The sequence below is a fragment of the Oncorhynchus keta genome, unplaced genomic scaffold, assembly GCF_023373465.1.
Source record: "Oncorhynchus keta strain PuntledgeMale-10-30-2019 unplaced genomic scaffold, Oket_V2 Un_scaffold_9913_pilon_pilon, whole genome shotgun sequence".
Taxonomy (NCBI): Eukaryota; Metazoa; Chordata; class Actinopteri; order Salmoniformes; family Salmonidae; genus Oncorhynchus; species Oncorhynchus keta.
The window spans coordinates 200,001-223,198 of record NW_026291020.1 but is presented as its reverse complement, the minus strand read 5'-3'; the positions used below and the strand labels follow the sequence as shown (position 1 = coordinate 223,198).

At 42.1% G+C, this 23,198-nt stretch overlaps 1 protein-coding gene and 2 long non-coding RNA genes across 48 annotated transcripts in view; 1 reads left to right on the top strand and 2 right to left on the bottom strand.

The window, feature by feature from the left end:
• LOC127929729 (NACHT, LRR and PYD domains-containing protein 12-like) overlaps positions 1-23,198 on the top strand; it is a 105,101-nt gene that overhangs the window by 43,384 nt on the left and 38,519 nt on the right. The window contains exons 1-3 of one of the 30 annotated variants that reach the window (XM_052517882.1): positions 4,045-4,222; positions 16,955-17,096; positions 23,046-23,161. The exons of 27 other annotated variants lie outside the window; for them this stretch is intronic. In XM_052517882.1, coding sequence (XP_052373842.1) covers positions 23,094-23,161 — 68 coding nt within the window. In that variant the 5' untranslated portion in view covers positions 4,045-4,222; positions 16,955-17,096; positions 23,046-23,093. Of the gene's footprint in view, positions 1-4,044; positions 4,223-6,609; positions 6,764-16,954; positions 17,097-23,045; positions 23,162-23,198 lie in introns of those variants that run through there. 2 more of the 30 variants (XM_052517883.1, XM_052517897.1) reach the window with 2 other exon arrangements.
• Positions 6,844-9,299, bottom strand: LOC127929735 (uncharacterized). 17 transcript variants are annotated; one of them, XR_008135936.1, is made up of 7 exons: positions 9,214-9,299; positions 8,982-9,155; positions 8,519-8,750; positions 8,345-8,402; positions 7,881-8,286; positions 7,417-7,822; positions 6,844-7,358 (listed from the first exon to the last, which is right to left on the bottom strand). It is a non-coding gene; the product is annotated as an uncharacterized LOC127929735 (long non-coding RNA). The 17 variants fall into 17 exon arrangements; XR_008135940.1 differs by lacking the exon at positions 9,214-9,299 and having other exon boundaries at positions 7,417-7,474; positions 7,533-7,822; positions 8,982-9,095; XR_008135945.1 differs by lacking the exon at positions 9,214-9,299 and having other exon boundaries at positions 7,417-7,590; positions 7,649-7,822; positions 8,982-9,095.
• LOC127929739 (uncharacterized) overlaps positions 15,606-23,198 on the bottom strand; it is a 9,242-nt gene continuing 1,649 nt past the window's right edge. The window contains exon 3 of the long non-coding RNA XR_008135954.1: positions 15,606-15,770. This is a non-coding gene — a long non-coding RNA (uncharacterized LOC127929739). The remainder of the gene's footprint in view (positions 15,771-23,198) is intronic.

Below are 23,198 nucleotides of genomic sequence, written 5' to 3'. Positions count from 1 at the left end.
TGGTATGGTCAGGTAGACTAGTGGTTAGAGTGTTGGGTCAGTAACTGGTATGGTCAGATAGACTAGTGGTTAGAGTGGTGGGTCAGTAACTGGTATGGTCAGATAGACTAGTGGTTAGAGTGTTGGGTCAGTAACTGGTATGGTCAAACAGACTTGTGGTTAAAGTGGTGGTTTCAGTAACTGGTATGGTCAGGTAGACTAGTGGTTAGAGTGGTGGTTTCAGTAACTGGTATGGTCAGGTAGACTAGTGGTTAAAGTGGTGGTTTCAGTAACTGGTATGGTCAGGTAGACTAGTGGTTAGAGTTGTGGGACTCTACATCTAATTTGCTCCATGGTCACCATGGTTACTACGACCCTGTACAACAACACCTACCATACTACTATGACTGACCCTGTACAACAACACCTATCATACTACTATGACTGACCCTGTAAAACAACACCTACCATACTACTATGACTGACCCTGTAAAACAACACCTATCATACTACTATGACTGACCCTGTACAACAACACCTATCATACTACTATGACTGACCCTGTAAAACAACACCTATCATACTACTATGACTGACCCTGTACAACAACACCTATCATACTACTATGACTGACCCTGTAAAACAACACCTATCATACTACTATGACTGACCCTGTACAACAACACCTATCATACTACTATGACTGACCCTGTAAAACCACACCTATCATACTACTATGACTGACCCTGTACAACAACACCTATCATACTACTATGACTGACCCTGTACAACAACACCTATCATACTACTATGACTGACCCTGTAAAACAACACCTATCATACTACTATGACTGACCCTGTACAACAACACCTATCATACTACTATGACTGACCCTGTAAAACAACACCTATCATACTACTATGACTGACCCTGTACAACAACACCTATCATACTACTATGACTGACCCTGTAAAACCACACCTATCATACTACTATGACTGACCCTGTAAAACAACACCTATCATACTACTATGACTGACCCTGTACAACAACACCTATCATACTACTATGACTGGCCCTGTAAAACAACACCTATCATACTACTATGACTGACCCTGTACAACAACACCTATCATACTACTATGACTGGCCCTGTAAAACAACACCTATCATACTACTATGACTGACCCTGTAAAACAACACATTACAATGAACCAATCTGATGTCTGTGACAATCAAACACTTTAAAAGCGAACCAACATAAAGAAAATGACAGCATCTATTTGTTTTATTACAAAAGTTAATTTAACAATGCTGTTTATAAATCTAGTTGACATTCATCCCAGGACACCTTGACCTGCATTACACTCTCACTGCAGAACAACATCCTCATGAAATCACATGACTTCTAGTTAGAGAAGAGGATTCCTGTTAACACGGCCTGCTACAAGCAGGAAACTAGTTATGGACCAACCAGAAATGTGACATGTCTGTTTGACATTAACCCTGAAAGATGCATGTATGAACTATCTTGTCATCTCTTTGGGTGACCACATTGGAACATTCTAGTCTTTAAGGACATGAACTGGCAGAACAGGTTTCAGCAAAGTATGGAGTCAATGTTTTCAGGAAGGTGTAACCATGCCGATGGGAGGGACAGGAGGCACACTAAGTGCAAGGGCAGCCACCTGAACTACTGTCCTACAAAGACAAACAGCAAGTACTGATACTACACTCTGCCTTGGTCTGACCTATGACCCCTAAGTACTGATACTACACTCTGCCTTGGTCTGACCTATGACCCCTAAGTACTGATACTACACTCTGCCTTGGTATGACCTATGACCCCTAAGTACTGATACTACACTCTGCCTTGGTATGACCTATGACCCCTAAGTACTGATACTACACTCTGCCTTGGTATGACCTATGACCCCTAAGTACTGATACTAAACTCTGCCTTGGTCTGACCTATGACCCCTAAGTACTGATACTACACTCTGCCTTGGTCTGACCTATGACCCATAAGTACTGATACTACACTCTGCCTTGGTATGACCTATGACCCCTAAGTACTGATACTACACTCTGCCTTGGTCTGACCTTAAACAGCTGTCTGGGTAATGAAACAGCAAAGTGCAGCATCTAGAAATCTAAATGTGTTGATCCAGATTTATTGTTGTTTTTCTGTTTGACGGAAACAGTTTGAGTTCTAACTACATTCCAACTGTATTTAATGGTGTTATGTAGTTGTGTTGTCATGTTGTATTGTAGTAACCCTCAACTGTATTTAATGGTGTTATGTAGTTGTGTTGTCATGTTGTATTGTAGTAACCCTCAACTGTATTTAATGTTGTTATGTAGTTGTGTTGTCATGTTGTATTGTAGTAACCCTCAACTGTATTTAATGGTGTTATGTAGTTGTGTTGTCATGTTGTATTGTAGTAACCCTCAACTGTATTTAATGGTGTTATGTAGTTGTGTTGTCATGTTGTATTGTAGTAACCCTCAACTGTATTTAATGGTGTTATGTAGTTGTGTTGTCATGTTGTATTGTAGTAACCCTCAACTGTATTTAATGGTGTTATGTAGTTGTGTTGTTATGTTGTATTGTAGTAACCCTCAACTGTATTTAATGGTGTTATGTAGTTGTGTTGTCATGTTGTATTGTAGTAACCCTCAACTGTATTTAATGGTGTTATGTAGTTGTGTTGTCATGTTGTGAAAGTTGTATTGTAGTAGGCCTAACCCCAAATACTTTTTTCTGGTGATGGAGAGAGACACAGACACAGCAACAGAATAGGATATGATGGAGAGAGACAGACAAGACACGGAGACAGCAACAGAATAGGATATGATGGAGAGAGACAACAGACAAGACACAGAGACAGCAACAGAAGAATAGGATATGATGGAGAGAGACAACAGACAAGACACAGAGACAACAACAGAAGAATAGGATATGATGGAGAGAGACAACAGACAAGACACAGAGACAACAGAATAGGATATGAAGGAGAGAGACACCAGACAAGACACAGAGACAGCAACAGAAGAATAGGATATGATGGAGAGAGACACCAGACAAGACACAGAGACAGCAACAGAAGAATAGGATATGATGGAGAGAGACACCAGACAAGACACAGACACAGCAACAGAATAGGATATGATGGAGAGAGACACCAGACAAGACACAGACACAGCAACAGAATAGGATATGATGGAGAGAGACACCAGACAAGACACAGAGACAGCAACAGAATAGGATATGATGGAGAGAGACACCAGACAAGACACAGAGACAGCAACAGAAGAATAGGATGTGATGGAGAGAGACAACAGACAAGACACAGAGACAGCAACAGAATAGGATATGATGGAGAGAGACACCAGACAAGACACAGAGACAGCAACAGAAGAATAGGATATGATGGAGAGAGACAACAGACAAGACACAGAGACAGCAACAGAATAGGATATGACGGAGAGAGACAACAGACAAGACACAGAGACAACAGAATAGGATATGACGGAGAGAGACAACAGACAAGACACAGAGACAACAGAATAGGATATGAAGGAGAGAGACACCAGACAAGACACAGAGACAACAAAAAAATAGGATATGAAGGAGAGAGACACCAAACAAGACACAGAGACAGCAACAGAATATGATATGATGGAGAGAGACACCAGACAAGACACAGAGACAGCAACAGAAGAATAGGATATGACGGAGAGAGACAACAGACAAGACACAGAGACAACAGAATAGGATATGAAGGAGAGAGACACCAGACAAGACACAGAGACAACAAAATAATAGGATATGAAGGAGAGAGACACCAAACAAGACACAGAGACAGCAACAGAAGAATAGGATATGACGGAGAGAGACACCAGACAAGACACAGAGACAGCAACAAAGGAATAGGATATGATGGAGAGAGACACCAAACAAGACACAGAGACAGCAACAGAAGAATAGGATATGATGGAGACACCAGACAAGACACTGAGACAGCAACAGACGACACAGAGAAAGTGATGGAGAGAGACAGAAGAATAGAGTTCCAGACAGTTGTAGAATGTATGCCAAGACACATTGTAAGAGCTGTAAAGAGAGAGGGAGGGAGAGAGAACAGGCAGAACCTGATATGTAAATGAGCAGAGCAAATGAAACTCACTTTTGACGACCTGATGATCATTCCAGACTGTGTTTCTATTGAGAGATAAAAGGTAAGACGACGATTGTTGTGTGTATTCATATAGTTGATGATATTGTTATATTCATATAGTTGATGATATTGTTATGTGTATTCATATAGTTGATGATATTGTTATGTGTATTCATATAGTTGATGATATTGTTATGTGTATTCATATAGTTGATGATATTGTTATGTGTATTCATATAGTTGATGATATTGTTATGTGTATTCATATAGTTGATGATATTGTTATGTGTATTCATATAGTTGATGATATTGTTATGTGTATTCATATAGTTGATGATATTGTTATGTGTATTCATATAGTTGATGATATTGTTATGTGTATTAATATAGTTGATGATATTGTTATGTGTGTTCATATAGTTGATGATATTGTTATGTGTGTTCATATAGTTGATGATATTGTTATGTGTGTTCATATAGTTGATGATATTGTTATGTGTGTTCATATAGTTGATGATATTGTTATGTGTGTTCATATAGTTGATGATATTGTAATGTGTATTCATATAGTTGATGATATTGTTATGTGTATTCATATAGTTGATGATATTGTTATGTGTATTCATATAGTTGATGATATTGTTATGTGTATTCATATTGTATTCATATAGTTGATTATATTTCTGGTGGACAGTGTTATAATAGTCCTACTCTCCTTAAAATGTTAATTGATATTAATTAGATGCGTGGGGTGAATTTGTTCTGTGCCCATCTGTGTGCCCCAAGGTGATCACTCCTACACTATCTAGAATCTAAAAGGGTTCTTTGGCTGTCCCCATAGGAGAACCCTTTGTAGAACCCTTTTTGGTACTAGGTAGAACCCTTTTGGCTTCCATGAAGAATCCTTTCCACAGAGGGTTCTACATACATAAGAGTGATGGACCAGGGTGTTCTCCTACTGTATCATAGGTCTATAGACCAGGGTGATCTCCTACTGTATCATAGGTCTATAGACCAGGGTGATCTCCTACTGTATCATAGGTCTATAGACCAGGGTGATCTCCTACTGCATCATAGGTCTATAGACCAGGGTGATCTCCTACTGTATCATAGGTCTATAGACCAGGGTGATCTCCTACTGTATCATAGGTCTATAGACCAGGGTGATCTCCTACTGTATCATAGGTCTATAGACCAGGGTGATCTCCTACTGTATCATAGGTCTATAGACCAGGGTGATCTCCTACTGTATCATAGGTCTATAGACCAGGGTGATCTCCTACTGTATCATAGGTCTATAGACCAGGGTGATCTCCTACTGTATCATAGGTCTATAGACCAGGGTGATCTCCTACTGTATCATAGGTCTATAGACCAGGGTGATCTCCTACTGTATCATAGGTCTATAGACCAGGGTGATCTCCTACTGTATCATAGGTCTATAGACCAGGGTGATCTCCTACTGTATCATAGGTCTATAGACCAGGGTGATCTCCTACTGTATCATAGGTCTATAGACCAGGGTGATCTCCTACTGTATCATAGGTCTATAGACCAGGGTGATCTCCTACTGTAAGAATCCTTTCCACAGAGGGTTCTATATGGAAGCCAGAAGAGTTTTAACTAGAACCCAAAATAATATCCTATGGGGAAAGCCAGAAGACCTGTTTGGAACCCTTTAATCTAAGAGTGCATCATCACAACCATCAACAATCAAACATTTTCTGTTAATGCTTTTCACTCAGGAAGGTTTGTTGTGTGGAAGAGAGACTTTTACATTTTGTGGAAAGACTAACAACAACTTACACTTCCTCAAAACAGGTTGTGTGTGTTCATTAGTTCCCACCGTAGCAAAACGTTTGGCAACAGAAACCGGTTAGGTCACATTGTACAGCATTTACAGTGAACTGTTTAGGTCACATTGTACAGCGTTTACAGTGAACTGTTTAGGTCACATTGTACAGAGTTTACAGTGAACTGTTTAGGTCACGTTGTACAGCGTTTACAGTGAACTGTTTGTGTTTTATGCAACTGTCACGGTCGTTGTAATGGACGGACCAAGGCACAGCGTGTGTTGAGTTCCACATATTTATTTAAAGTGAAACTACTTAACAAAACAAGCAACAAAACGTGACTACGTGGTGCAACACAAAACAACAATGGAGAACTTAAGCTGATCCCCAATTAGAGACAACGATAATCAGCTGCCTCTAATTGGGAACCATACCAAAAACACCAACATAGAAATAGGAATACTAGAACACCCCCCTAGTCATGCCTTGATCTACAACACCATAGAGAACCAAGGGCTCTCTGTGGTCAGGGCGTGACAGCAACATTTTAAAACTGTTGGCTGTGGAGTAAACTAATGAATACAACCCAGGTTGTTGCCTACGACTCGGCATATTGATACCTGCCTGATGCTGAAACCTGAACGTAGCCTGAGGGTTAAACTATGATACTAGCCAGATATACTGGTTTTCTAAAGTTAGCCAGCTTCAGTTAGCTTCACATTCCAGCTCAGACCTCATCCATCAGAATATACAGAACAGAAAATATCTCAATGACTTGACATGTTCTGGTTGTGAATTCAGGCTACAAGGTGAGAATCCTGCCAGGGATTATTGTAAAGTGTGTAGATACATTAAATGTATGGTGTTATTTTAGTATAGTGAAGTAAAACACTCCTAACAGTAGATACATTAAATGTCTGGTGTAATGTTAGTATAGTGAATGACAGTAAAACACTCCTAACAGTCTACTTCTACTGAGACAGGTTGGTGTCAGTTTAATCATACAACATGGAGCTGACTGGACGTGGTCAAGTCAAATTCAATATATCAATATTCATATATTATAGTTCTACATTTAACATTTCGTATGATAATGTAATTGTGTCATAGTTCCACTATAGTGTAGTGATCCTCTACATTTCATATGATAATGTAATTGTATCATAGTTTCTCTATAGTGTAGTGATCCTCACTATATGAGCCACGTCACAATTTCAACCAAGTTACCCAATTGATGTCAATGGTGCGATGCGTCGGTTGTTCACCTTTGACACATGCAACCTGAGTTCGCTTCCCTGCCCCGCTGTTTGCTACATTGGTGTCTGAGACATGCTTTTGTGTGAGCCAGGTAACAATTCCCACCATGTGGGTTAACCCTATTGGTGCAATACGTAGGGTGTTGACCTCCCTGCCTGCTGTTTTCAACTATATTAACATCACAGGCTGCCTGTTGGGTGTTGACCTCCCTGTCTGCTGTTTTCAACTATATTAACAGCACAGGCTGCCTGTAGGGTGTTGACCTCCCTGCCTGCTGTTTTCAACTATATTAACATCACAGGCTGCCTGTAGGGTGTTGACCTCCCTGCCTGCTGTTTTCAACTATATTAACAGCACAGGCTGCCTGTAGGGTGTTGACCTCCCTGCCTGCTGTTTTCAACTATATTAACATCACAGGCTGCCTGTAGGGTGTTGACCTCCCTGCCTGCTGTTTTCAACTATATTAACAGCACAGGCTGCCTGTAGGGTGTTGACCTCCCTGCCTGCTGTTTTCAACTATATTAACATCACAGGCTGCCTGTAGGGTGTTGACCTCCCTGCCTGCTGTTTTCAACTATATTAACATCACAGGCTGCCTGTAGGGTGTTGACCTCCCTGCCCGCTGTTTTCAACTATATTAACAGCACAGGCTGCCTGTAGGGTGTTGACCTCCCTGCCTGCTGTTTTCAACTATATTAACAGCACAGGCTGCCTGTAGGGTGTTGACCTCCCTGCCTGCTGTTTTCAACTATATTAACATCACAGGCTGCCTGTAGGGTGTTGACCTCCCTGCCTGCTGTTTTCAACTATATTAACATCACAGGCTGCCTGTAGGGTGTTGACCTCCCTGCCTGCTGTTTTCAACTATATTAACATCACAGGCTGCCTGTAGGGTGTTGACCTCCCTGCCTGCTGTTTTCAACTATATTAACAGCACAGGCTGCCTGTAGGGTGTTGACCTCCCTGCCTGCTGTTTTCAACTATATTAACATCACAGGCTGCCTGTAGGGTGTTGACCTCCCTGCCTGCTGTTTTCAACTATATTAACATCACAGGCTGCCTGTAGGGTGTTGACCTCCCTGCCTGCTGTTTTCAACTATATTAACATCACAGGCTGCCTGTAGGTTGTTGACCTCCCTGCCTGCTGTTTTCAACTATATTAACAGCACAGGCTGCCTGTAGGGTGTTGACCTCCCTGCCTGCTGTTTTCAACTATATTAACATCACAGACTGCCTGTAGGGTGTTGACCTCCCTGCCTGCTGTTTTCAACTATATTAACATCACAGGCTGCCTGTAGGGTGTTGACCTCCCTGCCTGCTGTTTTCAACTATATTAACATCACAGGCTGCCTGTAGGGTGTTGACCTCCCTGTCTGCTGTTTTCAACTATATTAACATCACAGGCTGCCTGTAGGGTGTTGACCTCCCTGCCTGCTGTTTTCAACTATATTAACATCACAGGCTGCCTGTAGGGTGTTGACCTCCCTGCCTGCTGTTTTCAACTATATTAACATCACAGGCTGCCTGTAGGGTGTTGACCTCCCTGCCTGCTGTTTTCAACTATATTAACATCACAGGCTGCCTGTAGGGTGTTGACCTCCCTGCCTGCTGTTTCAACTATATTAACATCACAGGCTGCCTGTAGGGTGTTGACCTCCCTGTCTGCTGTTTTCAACTATATTAACAGCACAGGCTGCTTGTAGGGTGTTGACCTCCCTGCCTGCTGTTTTCAACTATATTAACAGCACAGGCTGCCTGTTGGGTGTTGACCTCCCTGTCTGCTGTTTTCAACTATATTAACATCACAGGCTGCCTGTAGGGTGTTGACCTCCCTGTCTGCTGTTTTCAACTATATTAACATCACAGGCTGCCTGTAGGGTGTTGACCTCCCTGCCTGCTGTTTTCAACTATATTAACAGCACAGGCTGCCTGTAGGGTGTTGACCTCCCTGTCTGCTGTTTTCAACTATATTAACAGCACAGGCTGCCTGTAGGGTGTTGACCTCCCTGCCTGCTGTTTTCAACTATATTAACATCACAGGCTGCCAGACATTCGTTGAACAAAGAGACACAATAATATGAGTGAAAGGATTTTAGGATAATATCAGTAAGTGTTGATTTAGAGTTGTCTTCTGGGTTGTCTTCTGGGTTCAGCCTTCTCGTTGCTGTCACGTTCTTTCAAAATCGAACCCAGAAGCAGACCAGGACAAGGAGAGTAGGAAGAAGGTGAGTATTTATTTACAAGTGAATGTGAATGGGTAGATATATCCAGGTGGCGTAGCGGGCAGCGGTGGTGAGTTGATGGGAGTAAATAGGTGGATCCAATGGGGTAGCGGAATCCTCCGACGACCAGGTGGGAATGGGGTAAATGATCCGGGTGAGTAACTGAAGACAGAACAAACGGAGGTAAGTTTAAGGCAAGCAATACGTAAAAAAACAACAAAACAAATTCTATTCAACTTGAGGCTGATACTATGGCACAACATACTGTTCTTGGCTAACGATCCAGCAGGGAATGGATGTCAGGTCAGAGCTTTAGAAGGGGAGAGCTGATGATCAGGACAGGTGTGCAGATTACTGATGGGATACAGGTGCGGGTGAACATCGATCTCCCAACAAGCTAATTCGCCCGGCAACCAGACAGGGTGCGTTCCAGGACACCGGAAACACACTCCAGGACAGAAACACAGGCAAACACAGACTCAGGAAGCGGGATTCGTGACAGTACCCCCTCCGACGAACGCCACCGGGCGGACTACCTGGAGCGCCAGGATGGAGGCGGTAAAAGTCACGAAGCAGGTCGTCATCAAGGATCTGACGCCGAGGAATCCAACTCCTCTCCTCTGGACCATATCCTTCCCAATCCACGAGATATTGGAAACCTCGGTCTGGATCCATTATGCGGCGCACCGTGTAGGCAGGACCACCTCCGATCATCCGAGGAGGAGGAGGACGAGGAGGAGGGGGCAACAGAGGACTGAGGAGAACCGGCTTGAGGCAGGAGACATGAAAGGTGGGGTGTACTCGAAGCGTTGCCGGCAATTTGAGTCGGACCACAACAGGGTTAATGATTCTCTCCACCACAAACGGACCAATGAACCTTGGTAACAGTTTCCTCGACTCAGTCCGTAGAGGAAGATCCCGTGTAGCCAACCAAACCTTATCTCCGATGGTATAAGCGGGAGCAGGAATACGGCGACGATTCGCCTGGATCTGATACCGGTCAGAAACTCTAAGGAGGACCTTCCTGGCCCGATGCCAGGTCCGGTGGCAACGACGAATGTGGGGCCTGGACAGAAGGAACAGAAAGATCCCTCTCCTGAGAAGGAAACAAGGGAGGTTGGTATCCGTACAGGCATTGGAAGGGGACATCCCAGTGGCAGATGAAGGAAGGGTATTATGGGCATACTCGACCCAGGGTAATTGAGATGACCAAGAGGTGGGATCAGAGGAGGTAAGACAACGCAGCGTGGACTCCATCTTCTGGTTGGCTCTCCCGCCTGACCATTAGATTGTGGGTGAAATCCAGAAGTGAGACTGACTGTAGCTCCAATGGCCAAACAGAAGGATCTCCAGACAGCAGAGGTAAACTGAGGACCACGGTCATAAACAATGTCACTGGGCAATCCGTGGACCCTGAAAACCTCCTAACCAGGATCTCGGACGTCTCCGTGGCAGATGGAAGCTTGGAGAGAGGGACAAAATGAGCAAATTTGCTGAATCTGTCCACAATGGTCAGAATGACCGTGTTCCCAACAGAAGGGCAATCCCGTGACAAAATTCAGGGCCAGATGCGACCAAGGTTGCCGAGGAATAGGTAGGGGGTGAAGAGGCCGATTGGTACTTTTGTTCTGAGCACAAATCAAATCAAATCAAATCAAATTTTATTTGTCACATACACATGGTTAGCAGATGTTAATGCGAGTGTAGCGAAATGCTTGTGCTTCTAGTTCCGACAATGCAGTGATAACCAACAAGTAATCTAACTAACAATTCCAAAACTACTGTCTTATACACAGTGTAAGGGGATAAGGAATATGTACATAAGGATATATGAATGAGTGATGGTACAGAGCAGCATACAGTAGATGGTATCGAGTACAGTATATACATATGAGATGAGTGTGAAGACAAAGTAAACAAAGTGGCATAGTTAAAGTGGCTAGTGATACATGTATTACATAAGGATGCAGTCGATGATGTAGAGTACAGTATATACATATGCATATGAGATGAATAATGTAGGGTAAGTAACATTATATAAGGTAGCATTGTTTAAAGTGGCTAGTGATATATTTACATCATTTCCCATCAATTCCCATTATTAAAATGGCTGGAGTTGGGTCAGTGTCAATGACAGTGTGTTGGCAGCAGCCACTCAATGTTAGTGGTGGCTGTTTAACAGTCTGATGGCCTTGAGATAGAAGCTGTTTTTCAGTCTCTTGGTCCCAGCTTTGATGCACCTGTACTGACCTCACCTTCTGGATGATAGCGGGGTGAACAGGCAGTGGTTCGGGTGGTTGATGTCCTTGATGATCTTTATGGCCTTCCTGTAACAACGGGTGGTGTAGGTGTCCTGGAGGGCAGGTAGTTTCCCCCTGGTGATGCGTTGTGCAGTCCTCACTACCCTCTGGAGAGCCTTACGGTTGAGGGCGGAGCAGTTGCCGTACCAGGCGGTGATACAGCCCGCCAGGATGCTCTCGATTGTGCATCTGTAGAAGTTTGTGAGTGCTTTTGGTGACAAGCCGAATTTCTTCAGCCTCCTGAGGTTGAATAGGCGCTGCTGCGCCTTCTTCACGACGCTGTCAGTGTGAGTGGACCAATTCAGTTTGTCTGTGATGTGTATGCCGAGGAACTTAAAACTAGCTACCCTCTCCAGTACTGTTCCATCGATGTGGATAGGGGTGTTCCCTCTGCTGTTTCCTGAAGTCCACAATCATCTCCTTAGTTTTGTTGACGTTGAGTTAACAGGACATGCGGCAACAAACCTCCGGGTATCTTCTCCCATGGCAGGCCACCAAAATCGTCTGCGCAGTAGCGCCATAGTCTGAGCAACGCCAGGGTGACAAGCTATCTTACTGGCGTGGGACCACTGAAGGACAGCAGAACGGACCGACTCAGGCACGAACAACCGACCAGGTTACTGGGGCCGGGCTGCGTCCGAAGGGCCGCCATCGCATCCTCCTCAATCCTCCATGTAACGTCTCCCACGACAAGGTTCTGGGGAAGAATCGTCTCAGTCTTGGCCCCACTCTCATCCGTCTTGGAGAACGTCCGGGACAAGGCGTCCGCTTTGCCGTTCTTCGACCCAGGTCGGAACGTCAGGGAAAAATTGAAGCGTCCAAAAAACAAAGCCCACCTGGCCTGACGGGAGTTGAGACGTTTAGCTGATTGCACGTAAGCCAGATTCATGTGGTCAGTCCAGACCACAAACGGTTGCTCCGCTCCCTCCAACCAGTGACGCCACTCCTCCAAGGCAAGCTTCACAGCGAAAGCTCCCGGTTACCTACATCGTAGTTTCTCTCAGCTGGTGAAAGACGACAAGAGTAGAAGGCGCAGGGATGGAGTTTACCGTCAGTGGAGCTACGCTGGGACAGGATGGCGCCCACTCCCACATCAGACGTGTCCACCTCAACAACAAACTGACGGGAAGTGTCAGGTTGAGAGAGAATCGGCGCGTTGGTGAATCGGCTCTTCAAATTCAGAAATGCTCGGTCTGCCTCAGGAGTCCAACAGAAAATTCTGGTGCAAGACGTCAGAGCAGTTAAAGGGGCGGCCACCCGGCTGTAATCACGGATAAACCTCCGATAGAAGTTCGCAAATCCCAGGAATCTCTGGAGCTGCAATCTCGTACCGGGCCGGGCCCAATCCCGAACCGCCCGAACCTTCTCTTGGTCCATCTTGATCTCACCCCTGGAGATGATGTACCCGAGGAAGGATGTAGTGTGGGCGTGAAAATCACACTTCTCTGCCTTCACAAACAAACGGTTCTCCAATAACCGCTGCAGGACCTGCTTAACATGCTGGATGTGGCTGGAAAGCTCCTTGGAGAAAATCAGGATGTCATCCAGGTAAACGAACACAAACAGACCGATCATATCCCTCAGCACGTCATTCACCAAACCTTGAAACACTGCTGGAGCGTTGGAAAGTCCAAACGGCATCACCTGGTACTCGAAATGTCCCATAGGTATATTGAATCCAGTCAACCACTCGTCCCCTCTTTGATCCGAACCAGATGATACGCATTGCGTAGATCAAGCTTCGTAAACACAGTAGCACCCTGTAAAGAATCGAAAGCGGAGCTCATCAAGGGCAAGGGGTACTTGTTCTTGACCGTAATATCATTCAACCCCAGATAATCAATACACGGTCGAAGAGAGCCATCCTTCTTACTCACAAAAAAAAAATCCAGCTCCCAGGGTGATGACGAGGGGACGAATGAGACCTGCAGCAAGAGACTCCTTTATGTAGGTCTCCAGGGCCTCCCGCTCAGGTCGAGAAATACTGTATAACCGTCCCTTGGGAAAGGCAGCTCCAGGGAACAGCTTAATTGTACAATCATAAGGTCGGTGGGGAGGAAGTGACTGAGCTTTCTGCTTACTGAACACCTCACCCAACTCGTGATATGTTTCAGGAACCAGGGACAAATCAGGAGGAGCAGACTCACTGACCCGACTGGGGACAGCATGAGAACAGGCAGTCCTGAGGCAGTTAGCATGGCACTCAATGCTCCAACTAGTTACCTTACCAGTCACCCAATCGAACGAAGGATTGTGTTCTTTTAGCCAGGGGTATCCAAGAACCAGAGGAACATGGGGGAAGGCAGAATGAAAAAGAAATAACCTCTAAATGATTCCCCGACAACAACATCTTAACCGGTTCAGTCCTCATAGTGATCCGTGCCAGACTACTGCCGTTCAGAGTGGTTGCTTCAATGGCTCCTTGAAAGCCCCAGCAGTTCCACTAAGTCGGCATCAATGAAGCTCTCATCGGCACCTGAATCGATGAAAGCGTTAATCGCTAAACTCTAAACTCTGATTCTTATTTATGAGGGTAGCAGGAAAACGAGGTCTGACAGGGCTCTTGAGAGGTTGAAACTGGCTCGCTAACAAACCTCCCAAACTTAACGAGCCGAGCAGTTTAACGGGCGCTGAGGACAAACGGAGATGTAATGTCCCGAGCTACCACAGTAGAGGCAGCTGTTGGTCTCACGTCTATGTTGGCACTCGTCCTTAGTTAACCCGTGCCGCCCACTTGCATAGGTTCAGGATCTGGCGGCAGGACTCCTCCACTAATCCCGTGTGAGGGAAAATTATCAACCCGTTCTGGTCCACTTCCTGACCCGAATGGTAACAAAGTCTCAGATTGATTAGATGGACCCCACTGCTTCTACCTCCTTCTCTCTCGGACTCTATTATCTACCCGAATAGCTAAGGTGACCAAACTATCTAGGTCACTAGGCTCTGGATAGGAGATCAGCTCGTCCTTGAGTTGCTCCGACAACCCCTGGTAAAAACCGCTTGTAGTGATTCCTCATTCCAACCACTCTCCACAGCCAATGTCCTGAATTCTATCACAAAGTCTGCCACACTGCGAGCTCCTTGGCGAAGAGAGAATTAAATAGTCAGAGTAGGTTTGAGTTAGGGTCACTTATCATGCTGACAAACCTGATGGTCTCTGTGAACTGATCTGGTCATCTATGATATGTAGGCTATAGCTGAGGTATAGACCTTGATCTGCATATCACTAACAACCCACTACTATACATTATAACCTAGTCTACTTTACATAATATAACATCTACATATCACTAACAAACCACTAATATACATTATAACCTAGCCTACTTTACATAATATAACATCTACATATCACTAACAACCCACTACTATACATTATAACCTCGTCTACTTTACATTATACAAAATATCTTACTTGTTGCAAAAAAACCTTTCTGAATGGATCAAAGATTTCCTCCTCAGATCAATCAAGTCCGTTTTAGCCCTTCTGTCTACATTCTCAGATACATTTAGAAAATAACAGATTGAAAGACAATAAATATCCTACTTTAATGAATAAAAATAAGTGTGAGACATGGCCTTGTGTTGCTGTACTGTCTATAACTACCTTAACAAACAGTAACTTATTATTATTATTATTATTATTATTATTATTATTGTTGCTGTACTGTCTATAACTACCTTAACAAACAGTGACTTATTATTATTATTGTTATTATTATTATTATTATTATTATTATTATTATTATTATTATTGTTGCTGTACTGTCTATAACTACCTTAACAGACAGTGACTTATTATTATTATTATTATTATTATTATTATTATTATTATTATTATTATTATTATTATTATTGTTGCTGTACTGTCTAGAACTACCTTAACAAACAGTGACTTATTATTATTATTATTATTATTATTATTATTATTGTTGCTGTACTGTCTAGAACTACCTTAACAAACAGTGACTTATTATTATTATTATTATTATTATTATTATTATTATTATTATTGTTGCTGTACTGTCTATAACTACCTTAACAAACAGTGACTTATTATTATTATTATTGTTGCTGTACTGTCTATAACTACCTTAACAAACAGTGACATTATTATTATTATTATTATTATTGTTGTTGCTGTACTGTCTATAGATACCTTAACAAACAGTGACTTATAATTATAATTATTATTGTTGTTGCTGTACTGTCTATAACTACCTTAACAAACAGTGACTTATTATTATTATTATTATTATTATTATTATTATTATTGTTGCTGTACTGTCTAGAACTACCTTAACAAACAGTGACTTATTATTATTATTATTGTTGCTGTACTGTCTATAACTACCTTAACAAACAGTGATATATTATTATTATTATTATTATTATTATTGTTGCTGTACTGTCTATAACTACCTTAACAAACAGTGACTTATAATTATTATTATTATTATTATTGTTGCTGTACTGTCTAGAACTACCTTAACAAACAGTGACTTATTATTATTATTATTGTTGCTGTACTGTCTATAACTACCTTAACAAACAGTGATATATTATTATTATTATTATTATTATTATTGTTGCTGTACTGTCTATAACTACCTTAACAAACAGTGACTTATAATTATTATTATTATTATTATTGTTGCTGTACTGTCTATAACTACCTTAACAAACAGTGACTTATTATTATTATTATTATTATTATTATTATTGTTGCTGTACTGTCTATAACTACCTTAACAAACAGTGAATTATTATTATTATTATTATTATTATTATTATTATTATTATTATTATTATTATTATTATTATTATTATTATTATTGTTGCTGTACCGTCTATAACTACCTTAACAAACAGTGACTTATTATTATTATTATTATTATTATTATTATTGTTGCTGTACTGTCTATAACTACCTTAACAAACAGTGACTTATTATTATTATTATTATTATTATTATTATTATTGTTATTATTGTTGCTGTACTGTCTATAACTACCTTAACAAACAGTGACTTATTATTATTACAGACAGTTACCATGGAGATGAAATGTCACAACTGCATTTTAATGTGATTGCATTAAATCATCTGATTGTTTCTGTGTCTGTTAGTAAATGTTTTATAAGAGATAAATAATAAATTATAACAATTGACATTAAATAATTACTGTGTTAACCACAAACAACATTTTGGATCTCTGTTTAGGGGTCAGTGCTCTAAAATGAGTCTCTCTGGGGAGAGAGCGGAGGGGGCCCTGCCTCTAAAATGAGTCTCTCTGGAGCGAGAAAGAAGGGGGCCCTGCCTCTAAAAGGAGTCTCTCTGGGGAACATGACACCAAAGCTAAGAGGTGAGATGACAATTTTTGATATCATTATTATGAGTTTATTTCCAAAATGTTCACATTTGTGTTTTAATCAGAAATGGTTGCTTATGGGTACCTTCAATATTACTGTTCTCAGATTTTTAACTAATAGATTTTAGATGGGTATATATATATATATATATATATATATATATATATATATATATATATATATATATATATACTCACATAGCTATCTTAATTAAGATGAATGCACTTACTGTAAGTCACTCTGGATAAGAGCATTTGCTAAATCAGGGGTCTGTGGAGGTAGTGCAGGGGTTCTCAATCCGGGGTCTGTGGAGGTACTGCAGGGGTTCTCAATCCGGGGTCTGTGGAGGTACTGCAGGGGTTCTCAATCCGGGGTCTGTGGAGGTACTGCAGGGGTTCTCAATCCGGGGTCTGTGGAGGTACTGCAGGGGTTCTCAATCCGGGGTCTGTGGAGGTACTGCAGGGGTTCTCAATCCGGGGTCTGTGGAGGTACTGCAGGGGTTCTCAATCCGGGGTCTGTGGAGGTACTGCAGGGGTTCTCAATCCGGGGTCTGTGGAGGTACTGCAGGGGTTCTCAATCCGGGGTCTGTGGAGGTACTGCAGGGGTTCTCAATCCAGGGTCTGTGGAGGTACTGCAGGGGTTCTCAATCCGGGGTCTGTGGAGGTACTGCAGGGGTTCTCAATCCGGGGTCTGTGGAGGTACTGCAGGGGTTCTCAATCCGGGGTCTGTGGAGGTACTGGTTCTGCGGCACCCTGACTCGTTGATATGTAAGATATTTGATAGAATTTTCACATGACATGACCACTTTGCCTCTTAATTATTGACTAATATAATGGAATACATATTTTTTTTTATTACAAATTCTGATCGTTGTTACAAGCAGAATTTTGATAATATAACCGTTATATCAACACACTCTTCACACCCGTTTAACAACTCTAAATATCTTTGGCATAGTAGGTATCATGTTCCTTGCCAATAATGTTGCCTACAACGTTGCATACAATGTTCATATTCATTGAACACATATTACGCCCCAGATGCCTTCAACTGCCCCATTTATGTCCAATTTAGGATTATTTTTTAACAACATGATGTTGTGTCCAAAGGAGAACTTGAAATAACATGATGTAGATAATTAAATAATCAGAATAACAACGTGTTTATTATACACTCTTAGAAAACAACGTTCCTTCTAGAACCAAAAAGGCTTCTATCACTTCCTTAATATATAGAATCACTAAAAATTCTAACATTTATAAAACATTTATAAAATTATAAAATTATATATTTTAGGGTTCAGTGAAGAAGAGCCTCTCGAGTTCTGATCAACGAAAGGTGAATGTTTTGAGGATGTGAAACCAGCAGCCCTCCAGTGGTCAGGTCAAATCCGCCTGTATTTTCCAGCACCCGGCCCGGGATTCGAACCAGCCACCTTTCAACCACAAGTCAAATTCTTGCCACATCTCCAACTCCTTAGCCTTTGGGCGAAAACCTGAGTTAATCTTCAGAAATTCGCATGAGTGAATATGCAAAATGGTATCACTTGTTATACATAAACCATTGCCAAAAGCACAAGACATACTGTTGCATGTAGGTCTATATTATTAATGGATTGATCATATAGAAATATAAAACATTATTTTTATCTACCACAAACCAATTACATGTGAAGCAGGAACCACTGACTCACTGCATTATTCTATAGTATTATCAAGACACCTGCTGTTAACTCTTAACTACTTAGGACACCTGCTGTTAACTCTTAACTACTTAGGACAGCTCACGAGGTGTCCTAAATATCTGCTGACTAGGTGGGACTAGAGACTTCATGCATAGCTTTAATTTATACCCATAAGTGTAAAATGTGTTTATTCTCCGCACTTATACCACCAATTCTCTACTCTGAGACACTTTGTGGATATGGGGCCAGATCTCAGAGTTCGTTACAGTGTTGAGACTGCGAAGTCTATTGTTCAATTTGCTTTATTCTTTACGGTCAGAGACAGTATGAGTGTAGTCAGATCCTTTTCTCTCTGTCCTTGTTTCATTTTGTGGTTCACTGGATTTGTCATCATCCTCGAGACGAGGGTCAGCCGAAAGACCTGCTAACTAACCAGGCTAGTTGCTAGCTAGCTACTCTACCAGCAGCATCCTAGTTACCATAGCTACCACTACATGAGTCTCTCTGAGGAGAGAGAGGAGGGGGCCCTGCCTCTAAAATGAGTCTCTCTGAGGAGAGAGAGGAGGGGGCCCTGCCTCTAAAATGAGAGCAGGGGGCCCTGCCTCTAAAATGGGAAATGATGTAAATATATCACTACCCACTTTAAACAATGCTACCTTATATAATGTTACTTACCCTACATTATTCATCTCATATGCATACGTATATACTGTACTCTATATCATCGACTGCATCCTTATGTAATACATGTATCACTAGCCACTTTAACTATGCCACTTTGTTTACATACTCATCTCATATGTATATACTGTACTCGATACCATCTACTGTATCTTGCCTATGCTGCTCTGTACTCATTCATATATCCTTATGTACATATTCTTTATCCCCTTACACTGTGTATAAGACAGTAGTTTTGGAATTGTTAGTTAGATTACTTGTTGGTTATTACTGCATTGTCGGAACTAGAAGCACAAGCATTTCGCTACACTCGCGTTAACATCTGCTAACCATGTGTATGTGACAAATACAATTTGATTTGATTTGATTTACATCATCACCGGCTGTCTGCATTTCTTGTGGACCGATGGAGCTCCCCGGTCGTTTCTTCCACCTGTTAAATCCCGGTGAGGGCTTCTCCCTCTCTCGTTGACGGAAGCTGGCTACCTCTGTCCGGTTCTCCTCTCTTCACTAGATGGACGGTAACTTTAGTGTTTAACCCGTCTGTGTCCAAGGACCGAACTTTTGAATATTATTTTCCGTGCGCCTCAATAACAGGTATTGAACCCCGGGTAAATAATTTGAATATTATTTTTGGGGTGCCTCAAGTAGGCTGGACACACAACTTTTTTCTGATGAATAGTTCACTGCATCCGCCATGGAGCCCAGTTTCATAACATTACCATATGTTATGAGGTAATTGTGAAAAAACAGGCCTTATTTCTGGTCATGTTTCACCCTGCCAGCTCCTATTAGTTCTATTCTATCCATGATCTCGCCATCACGGTTGACAACTCCATTGTGTCCTCCTCCCAGAGCGCTAAGAACCTTGGCGTGATCCTGGACAACACCCTGTCGTTCTCAACTAACATCAAGGCGGTGGCCCGTTCCTGTAGGTTCATGCTCTACAACATCCGCAGAGTACGACCCTGCCTCACACAGGAAGCGGCGCAGGTCCTAATCCAGGCACTTGTCATCTCCCGTCTGGATTACTGCAACTCGCTGTTGGCTGGGCTCCCTGCCTGTGCCATTAAACCCCTACAACTCATCCAGAACGCCGCAGCCCGTCTGGTGTTCAACCTTCCCAAGTTCTCTCACGTCACCCCGCTCCTCCGCTCTCTCCACTGGCTTCCAGTTGAAGCTCGCATCCGCTACAAGACCATGGTGCTTGCCTACGGAGCTGTGAGGGGAACGGCACCTCAGTACCTCCAGGCTCTGATCAGGCCCTACACCCAAACAAGGGCACTGCGTTCATCCACCTCTGGTCTGCTCGCCTCCCTACCACTGAGGAAGTACAGTTCCCGCTCAGCCCAGTCAAAACTGTTCGCTGCTCTGGCCCCCAATGGTGGAACAAACTCCCTCACGATGCCAGGACAGCGGAGTCAATCACCACCTTCCGGAGACACCTGAAACCCCACCTCTTTAAGGAATACCTAGGATAGGATAAAGTAATCCTTCTCACCCCCCTTAAAAGATTTAGATGCACTATTGTAAAGTGGCTGTTCCACTGGATGTCATAAGGTAAATGCACCAATTTGTAAGTCGCTCTGGATAAGAGCGTCTGCTAAATGACTTAAATGTAATGTAAAATGTCTATTGAGCTCCGTGGCACCATCTCACTTTCTGAACGTTCTATTCCCAGCTCATTGTTCTGCGTCACAATGCCAGCTCCTATTAGTTCTATTGAGCTCCGTGGCACCATCTCACTTTCTGAACGTTCTATTCCCAGCTCATTGTTCTGCGTCACAATGCCAGCTTCTCTATTGTATCAATGAGACCTGTCGACATTAACCATGAACTCTGACCTCAGGTAGCTTATTATTAACAAGGTTAGGGCTACTTTGTGAAAACTCACTGTTCACCTGTGAACACGTTAAAGTGTACATGTTAAAACCACTAGCATCCCGCTAGTGGGACACCTCGACAACATCCGGTGAAATTGCAGAGCGTGAAATTCAAATTACAGAAATATAAATATTTAACTTTCATGAAGATACAAGTGTCATACATCAAAATAAAGCTTAACTTCTTGTTAATCCAGCCGCTGTGTCAGATTTCAAAAAGGCTTTAGGGCAAAAGTATACCATGTGATTATCTGAGGACAGCGCTCCGCATACAAAAGCATGCAAACATTTTCCAGCCAAGTAGAGGAGTCATGAAAGTCAGAAATAACGATACAATTATTCACTTACCTTTGATGATCTTCATATGGTTGCACTCTCAAGACTCCATGTTACACAATACATGTTTGTTTTAGTTTGTTCTAGTTCATTCGACCACTCATGAAATGCTGTCATTCTTCTTCATTTCTCAGAATACAATCCTGAAACAATGTCTAAAGACTGTTGACATCTAGTGGAAGCCATAGAAACTGCAATCTGGGTCCTGTCCACTTATGTTGTCGATAGACTTTCAATGGAAAAACACTAACATCAAAAGAATCCCACTTCCTGGATGGCTTTTCCTCAGGTTTTCGCCTGCCATATCAGTGTTTTACTATTTAAACAGTTATTTGAACAGTTTTGGAAACTTTAGAGTGTTTTCAATCCAATACTACCATGCATATGCATATCCTAGCTTCAGGCCTGAGGCAGTTTATTTTCGGCTTTTCAATACTGCCCTCGTTCCCTTAAAGGTTCAGGTAACCCAGTTGTCTGGCGCATAGCCATCAAACGTTAAGGTTCAGGTAACCCAGTTGTGATGCCTGGCGCATAGCCATCAAACGTTAAGGTTCAGGTAACCCAGTTGTGATGCCTGGCGCATCAAACCATTTGAACCATAATTGTTTTCAGAAAAAGGTATACAATCAAAACAAAACACATGTCCCTGTCCTATTCATCAAGATGTGGCAGATTTAAACAGCCTGAAGAAATGTTAAGAAATGACACATTTTTGGCGACTTGTTGTTTCTTAATGGCTGCTGGGTAATTTGATATGTATCAAAATGTTCTTTGTAGGCATCTAATTGAGCGAATGCTGCGCAGGTTCACTGAGTTACAAACCAAATGGACAGATCTAGCTCATTGATTTCTAGATCTGACTCAGTTGCTACCTCAGATTATGATTTTTAATTAATAAATATTTGTTGGAATTATGTAGCAACTGCAGCAACTGCAGTATTACTGAAGTACTGAATAATGTGTAATTCTTTACTAAAGTAGTAATTATTTAACATTTTCTAGTTCATTTCACCACTTACAACCATAAAATAACAATTTATAGCATAACAAACAATGGAAAACTGACATCAACCAAAAACACCATACAATTTGTTAAAAATTAAATATTTATTTAGATGGGTGACATTATCTGCCAAAGTAACAGCCCTGTAGACAAAGAAGAGCTCTCCAGTAGGTACCAAAACATTCAAAGGTCATTTTCTCAAAAGTTAGGTTACAAGTTATTAAACAATAAAATGTAATTTACCAACATTTCTGAAAAGTGATGTGTAGCATTTTGGTGTGAAACTCTTCTTATGTTTCCCCATCTGAGCTCAGAGGAGATGAGAGATGTAATGTTTGTCTCTGTTGTGTTGAAGTCCAATCAAGCAGGAGAGACCAGCCTCCCTGTTCCCAGCTGTGTGTCCATGAAGAGTGACAAGTCTATGAATCTACCTACGAAGTTTAGAGAGGGAGACTTTTCTACCGAACAAAGGTAAGAAGAACTCATTGGTCAGTGAGATAAACAACTG